The sequence below is a fragment of the Kryptolebias marmoratus genome, linkage group LG24 (assembly GCF_001649575.2).
Source record: "Kryptolebias marmoratus isolate JLee-2015 linkage group LG24, ASM164957v2, whole genome shotgun sequence".
Taxonomy (NCBI): Eukaryota; Metazoa; Chordata; class Actinopteri; order Cyprinodontiformes; family Rivulidae; genus Kryptolebias; species Kryptolebias marmoratus.
The window spans coordinates 13,096,872-13,104,471 of NC_051453.1; the positions used below are offsets into that span (position 1 = coordinate 13,096,872).

Here is a 7,600-nt window from a genome sequence, read left to right on the forward strand (position 1 = left end):
TTTTTTTTTTTTTTTTAATGTTGCTCACAAGTGAACAATTTCTCTCCCTCTGGCATGACGGCTTTCTCTTTGTCATCGTGTTAACACACCACTAAAAGCTCCAGACCAGCAAAATGCTATATCTTCTGCATTTATAGAGATACACACACTTGTTAATGATCAATTATTCATCAAATCTGCTTAGCAGCATCCGGCTATGGTTTATCTCTCTAACTCATCTGAAACCAGTGAGGGTGTCCTCAGTTTTTCATGCAACGCCTCATCATGTTTGCTCGTTTTTGGCAAAGAAGCAGTGCAATGTGTCATGAGTTCATTTAAATTATTTAACTAGTGGAAGATATTTATTGTTATGGATATCAATAATTTAGAAGTTGGGTTGTACCTAATAATCTGAGTCTGAATCTTTTTGTTCCTGTAAACTGTATGTAACAGGATTCCTAAGGTTTAACTTCAGACTTGAGTTTGGGTTTAGACTTAAAAAAAATCTTAAGTAGAGTCTTAATGTTTTATATCTCTGTTTCTTCATTTTCAGTTTCATTGTAGATTTGCTGTAATGTTTTTCCCCATTTCTGTCACTAAAATATCTCTTTCCTGATTCAAGATGGCTGCCGCAGCCAACCAACCATGAAAAAAAAATCCCACTAAAATGGCTATAAACCTGTCAGTTTTACAAATATTGACCTAAGATTTGGTGTGTTACTAGCTGAGACTGATCCTCAACACACATTCTGACATGCTGACAGATTGCACAAGATTTTTGTTTAAAATCTTTGCCATTGACTATTTGGAGTCAACTTTGTCCTGCCTGTTAGCAAAATTTCTCACGAACCACTGCGCGGACTTTAATGAAACTCTCAGAAAGTAACCATTAGATGCACATCTACAACTGATTAACTTTTGGAGTCAATTCAAAATGGCCACCACAGGTGATCTGCATTAGCAAACACAAGAATGGATATAACTGAGTCAAATTTACACACATTGACCTAAAATTTGAGGTGGTAGTAGCTGGGAGTCATTCACAACACATACTCAGAGCATGACATCTCACAATACTGTGTTATTCTTTTTAAGGTTTGACCAAAATCTGTCATTTTTCATCATAAGGTGATCTTAGGCATGAAATGTGGTGATGGTTTCAGGGATGCTAAGCCTTTAATTGACCTACTGTTTCAAGTATTTTAATAGAAAAAAAACCACTTGAAATTCTAGTTTGCATTAATAAAATAATAAGTCAGTTTTAAGTATAAAATATAACTTTCAAAGGTTCCAGAAGGAACAACCACACAGGCCTTGTTGCAAGTTTAATTTCAAGCTGAAGTTACATTTCATGAGTAGTCAAATAAAACACATCCAGTATGAAAACATTCTTTACACATTCATTCAGTGTCAGTGTGTAAAACTGCTACATATCTACTACATAAAATTGCTAAATTTATTGTTTGTTTCTTTGTTTTTTCCTCTTTGCTTTAAGGTCGTAGGGCTGAACCCAGCCTATATTTTAAAGGTATTCTCCTTATGGGAACATGTCACATGAATGATAGCAAGCCATGAAGTTTCTTCTTCAGTGCAGGAGCTGGATCCTGATCGTCAGTCCATCGTTAGTTTCATGCTTTGCCGGGGTTTTCTCTGACTGGGATTCAGACCACTTGCTTCTTGCTGGGATTGGTGGACGCGGACCTTGGGTGCGATCCAGGTTCGGAATGGGAACTGATGGTCGGTCTGAAGACAGAGCTGTCGTTCAGAGTTGAGACAAACGCATGTGGAGTGAACGTGCTCTAAGTGATGTTCTCCAGGATGTAAAAGATGAGCTCCATCACAATGGGCTCTTCTCCCCTCGTGCGGCCCCTGCTGTGGATGACGGGGATCAGCACGCTGTCCAGGGCGTTGAGGTACTGAGCTGGGAGAGGCTGCCCATTGCTCCCAGCCACAAATCCCACCTAAAATGACAAAAAAAGTCACTAATTAACTTTAGCACAGTCACACACAGGAGCTTGTACTATAAATATTGTTACTAAGCTTTTCTCTTCGTTTTCTATTTGGTTCTAGGCCAAGAACGGAAGAATCTTGGGCTTTTAGGAAAAAAACTGGATGGCAAAACCAGGAATTAAAATCCATGGGTAATGAATTTCTGACTTTAAGAGTATTCAATCACTTAAACAAAGACATTATATATTTTATACAACACCACTGGTAAAAAAAGAAAAGAAAAAAAGAGCACAAGAAGTGAAGATCATCAAAAAGAGCTATCTACAGCAGGTAAGATATTAATTGTTAACAAATTGTTTCCATGGAACCACACTTCAAAAAATCTGTGCTGTCTCGTCTCTTTACAGGCCAATATTTTGAACTAAGAATGCAATTGTGTATAATATATATATATAATCTTTAAATAATAGTAATGATAGTAATATTAAACTATGAACTATGACCATCTGATGTGTTTTCTAAGGTTGGAGGTTGACAGCTGTAGATTTACATTTGATGATTGTTTTGTCATAATTTTATTAATATCCATTCAGTGGGTCAGGAGATATCTTGCTAACAGGCAGACAATGTTATGTTTAGTTTTTAGCTAGCCTTTTGCTATGCATTTGTGTAGTTTTTATATGAATAAACACAAGTCAAAAAGTCTGAATCAGCTCTGACAAATGTCCAGTTGACACATTGAATGTGAAACGGGTTGTCCCAGATGCAGCCTTCTTTGTATCTAACATCCCATGCTTGCAAGGTGAACGGCAGCCTGAAATATTAGTAGGAACATTGCATCGTAACCCCTCACTGAGTCTTTCCTGACCTCTTGAGAGTCGAAAGTGACGCGCAGCCCCAGTTTGGCCATCCCGTCCTCTTTTAGCAGTTTCAGGTGAGGACACAGTGCCAAGCAAAACGCCCGGGCGATCCGCTCCGTCAGCCGGTTGTGTTCGGCTGTGTCAGTCGCTCCACCTTTGGGATTGTGACCTCTCGGCAGGAAGAACACCTGCAGGAAGAGCGCCGTGTGAGTGGAAACTCAACTCCAGCGGGACGACTTGTTTCCTAAAACATTATACATACTTCTGTCCAGCGGATGATCTTCCCATTTTCTTTGTATTCTGACTTCTGGAACATCTTCTTACTCCGAACAGACTCCATGGATTTTCCATCAATGGGGCTTATGACCCTTTAAAGCACAACCATTGGGACAGTTTAGTTTAATGATGATTTTTTAAAATTATTATTCTTTTAAAAACCTGAATTCCTAAACCCTTTCTACATATTTAGCCATTTCATTATTGTCTGCTGCTGAAGGCTAAGGACAATAATGTTTTTACCCATATCTAATCAACCTTAAATACAAAAATGACTATAACTCAGTCAAATTTTGAAGATGCTAAGCTAAATCTTGGTGCAGTAGTAGCTGAAAGTCATTTGCAACACATACTTTAATGCTTACAGATCTTTATTCATTATTTTATCAGTAATGCATCACTTTTACTGTTTAAAATTGCCCTTTGATCTGTATTATTCGGTTCAAACAGGTGAACACACTCACCCCTTGTTCACTGCACATTTCTCCTCCACCCACTGTAAACAAACCAGCTCCTGGCTCTCTGATTGGTCGAGCCGCCCACATGTGACGGTGTAGTCTTTCATCTCCCGGAGCGACCGGCGAATCTCCGCCATGGTTTCCACGGTGACCTGCACCATAAGCCCATCTAAGGAGAGGGGGGACAGCAATACAAGAGGAGCACACAAACAAACGCGCACTCACGTGCATCGACATGTACACACGCCTCAGACAAGCACACACACACGCACACATTCCACTCAAACCAGTTTTCATGCTTGTCGTTTTTTCCAAATGTAAACAGTAAATTTCCTGCCAGCAGGTAAAAGTGGAATCAATCAGGCATCTCTTGTAACTGGATATCCTACCCTCTACGATGCTGGACTTGGCCAGGTATCCTGCAGATGCTTTCAGGGCACTGCTGAATATAAAAAAGCAGGATCCCGTCACTGAAAAGAAGCCAAAAGAAGAAAATAAAATACATTTTAGTCTTGCTATAATCAGGAAAAAAAAACAAACACTTTGTGCCACCTAGTGTTATAAACCTGATAGTGCTGCACTCCTCTCCTCTGGCCGTTCAGCCCCCTGACTCAGCCTTCACACTGTTTCTGTTCATTTTCCCTTTAAGTTTTTGTTTTTGCAATATTACTGCTGCATGCTTTGTGCTATTACAGCCATTCATATATCAAAACATTGAGCTCGTTCAGGAGATGGCTGATGTGATTTTTTTTTTTTTACCGTTTATACTTTTCTAAATATTGAACTTTATATACACTTATCTTCACCATTGAAATACATTAAAATCTCTTGAAATCTGCTGCAGCAAACTTGTTCTATTTTTGTCTTCAAAAATAGCCTTTTGCTACTTGAAGCTGTTTTGCTACTTCAGATCAGTTTTTATTACTTTTGGCTTTGAGTTAACGTTTTGTTTCTTTTACTATTTTGTCTCTGACCTTTAATAACTCAGTTTAGCTTCTCTCTTGCAGGAAATGCAATTCGTCCCATTAAAATGAAAACTGATTTAATCTTATAAACTGATTAAAATTAAATTACATTTATAATTACGAGTTCAGTGCCACAAAATATAAACATCTTGATATCTTCAGAACTACACAGTTCCTATAGTTTGCATTTTAACCCCTGAGTTTCAATGATTTGAACTTATTTTGCAAATGTTTTGTTGCTAGCATCTATACATTTGTGCACTAAAATTACTTGCATAAGCTCTAAAGTCAAAATCTAATTAAAAAAACACCCAATTTAACATTTTTACAGTAGTTATGATTGGGGTTACACTGATTTCTCTGAACTCTTCCTTTTCTGTGGCAGAACGACTGTAAAGCATACATTTTCATCCATAAAAGAAAAGAAAATTTACTTATAGAAATTATAAATAAACACAAAGGTCATTTTCTATGTTGAAAATACCCACACACATACAACAGCAGTTATTTAGCTTGAAGTTTGTCAGTAAATTTCAGCTTGGTTTTCGCCTCAGCAAGCTTATTGCAGAATCTTTTTTAGTCAAGGTCAGTAGAGTTGAATTAAATTCTTTGGTATAGGACACACACAGACATGTAGCACCTCAAATGGTTGATTATTGCAAGAACGTTCCTGGCTTCAGTTTCAACAGGCGCCTTTCCGTAAAGATGTCCTTGTGCCTGTCACGATGGTTCCTGTTTTACTTCAAACATAGTGTTTGTCATACTGACAGCTCCCTTTTTGTTTGTTTTGTCTATAAAAGTGGTCAGCTACCAAAGTGAGTTCAAACTAAGGATTTAGAGGAGAAGGGACTTCTTTCTTGGTTGACAGCGCTTCAGTCTATGTTGATGTACAAATGTTCACTCCGGAGCTTACAGCTAAGCGATGACCTTTGTTTCCCTAATACCTGGAATGTTCTTGATGATTTGAAGCCAGTTCCGATTCCCTTTGTTTCTAAACAAATAAGACACACCTAATTGCATCTGATTTTAAAGCATGTTTTATTTTTTATTAATATATTTCTGAAAAATGTTTTTATTTTTTCTCAGTAGCTTCCATGTTTTGAGACTAGGTGATGAAAAATTGATGTTAAATTGTCTCATTAGGTGAGTGTATCTTATATGAACCAGTCCAGTGAAACAATTCAATGATAACTCTTGGTCAGAAGTTCACATTGAGATTATTTAATTTTTGTTTCTCACGTGTCATTGGTTCGGTAATTTGTTGATGGTCCCTAAGCGAACCAGAGGAGGAGGGAGACACGGAGGTGGGCTGACCAAATCCTCACTGCCAGCATTGGATCAAACAGCAGGAAGACGCTGCTATATCCACAGAGCGCAAATATCCACCAGCCAACCATGAGTCCCCCTAGTGGTCTGGTGCACTTCGGTTTTGTGGACTGAGTTTGGTGCTTTTTTTTTTACTTGCTGGTATTTTTTGGTATTTGCAGCATTTTTCCTTAGCAGTGTTTTTCAGTTGCATTTGTTTTTTTGTGTTTGTGTGTTTTGGAGTTTGCATCATTCATGTGTTTTCTGCGTGTTTGCATCTGTCGGCCACCGCAGAATTGGCTATGGCGGCCATCTTTAATTGAGTTACCTCAAACAGTCAATTATTTGTGGAGTCCCATCTAATGATTATTTCCTGAAGCTTTCATTAAAATCCATCCACTGGTTCATGAGACATCTCGCTAACAGACAGAGCTGACGCAATTAGGTAATGGCAACATTTTAAATGAAGATCTTACGCAATCTGTTTGTTCTCAGCGTATGTGTTGGCGTTCAGTCTCAGCTACTACCACAACAAATTTTCAGATTTCAGACGAGCATCTTCGAATTACCTTTGCGCGGCTGGTTGTGGATGCTGATAGCTTGGGTTTGGTACTGGCCATCTTCTGTTTGCACACAGATCAGGTGGGAGTCTGCGCTCTCGTTGAAAGATGCTCCTATAGCCAGCACGTGCTCGTTGCACTTATTCAAAGCCTTCGTTAACTATCATGAGACAAGCGGACAGAGAAGAAACAATGACAACTTGAGGAATAATACATCGGAATTTCCTCCGATGCATTGTTGTTGTTGTTATACCTCATTACACCCAGTAGTTGGGATCTTTATTAGGGTCCTTTGAGCTTCTAGATCCACAGTGAGCCCCGGCACCGTTGGAAGGCTGTAACGGTAATTTCTAAAATCCTAAAAAAGAAGGATGTTTAAAGAAGAAGGTCAATGTCTGCTATAGGAAGTTTAGTAGAGGTTATGACACCAAACTTCCTCCCACTGCTGGTAAATTGGGTTTTGTAAGAACTGAAAGGTGTTGTAACACATCATACTCACCACTAACAGTCTCATAATGGTGTGACCTATTTCCCCAAACAGGGGCTTCCTGAATCGCACGCTGTACAGAGGACACGGGTAAACTGGACAAACAGAAGTAAAGTGACCCACTGAAAAGGAAACCTCAAGCATCGTAGTTGAATAGATGGCACGGAGCAGCTTGGCTTACATCTGTACTCGGCCCCCAGTCGCAGCATGAGGCGCAGGGGGAAGGCTTTGGCCCAGGCCACTTCTGCTCTGTGGACCAGCAGGCCAAAGAGGTAAGGCTGGTTGGGCAGAGGTAGACCTTGAAGGGACTGCAGGGTGGAGCGAACGTACAGGAATCCGGCGTGCTCCCGGTTACCTAAGAATCGACTGCCAAACAGGAAGAGTGACAGGTGTTTTACCACCCTCCCTGCCAAAACAAAGAATGACAGAACGACTAAGTAATGATGATGAGGCGAATACCCAGCATTCAACAGTTACAGCACAAGTTCAGTGTGTGTCTTAATGAGAGCAAGACCTGCAAGGCAGTCCCTGTACAGCTGGATGAAGTGACTAAAAATGTCTTTGGGGAAGCTTTTTTCGTCAGGCAGACACTGAAGAAGCACCACCACCTCCACCTGGCCCAAAGCGTGCATTCCCTTAGTTGTCACACACCAGCACTTCCTGTTTACATCTGATCACACAACCGGGAAACAACATGAGTAGGAGTACAACTTGCTGAATGAAGGAGTCCATTCTCAGCTTCATCAACCTGTAGTATAAT

The 7,600-nt window shown here is 39.7% G+C and overlaps 1 protein-coding gene across 1 annotated transcript; it reads right to left on the reverse strand.

Annotated features, from left to right (window-relative positions):
- Positions 1-1,297: 1,297 nt before the first annotated feature.
- Positions 1,298-6,400, reverse strand: zfyve9b (zinc finger, FYVE domain containing 9b). The gene is made up of 6 exons (XM_037974323.1): positions 6,363-6,400; positions 3,913-3,993; positions 3,530-3,675; positions 3,052-3,157; positions 2,798-2,977; positions 1,298-1,940 (listed from the first exon to the last, which is right to left on the reverse strand). Exons 3-6 carry the CDS (start codon positions 3,658-3,660, stop codon positions 1,779-1,781), a joined length of 579 nt encoding a protein of 192 aa, XP_037830251.1. The 5' UTR covers positions 3,661-3,675; positions 3,913-3,993; positions 6,363-6,400; the 3' UTR covers positions 1,298-1,778.
- Positions 6,401-7,600: the final 1,200 nt, after the last annotated feature.

Bases quoted from the DNA above. Each gene is read 5' to 3' on its own strand.
- zfyve9b (XM_037974323.1), bottom strand. From the start codon at position 3,660: ATGGCGGAGATTCGCCGGTCGCTCCGGGAGATGAAAGACTACACCGTC. The intron at 3,158-3,529 runs GTGAGTGTGTTC...TGTGCTTTAAAG, and splicing joins AAATGTGCAGTGAACAAGGG to GGTCATAAGCCCCATTGATG. The intron at 1,941-2,797 runs GTCAGGAAAGAC...TTGTCATTTTAG, and splicing joins TCACTTTCGACTCTCAAGAG to GTGGGATTTGTGGCTGGGAG.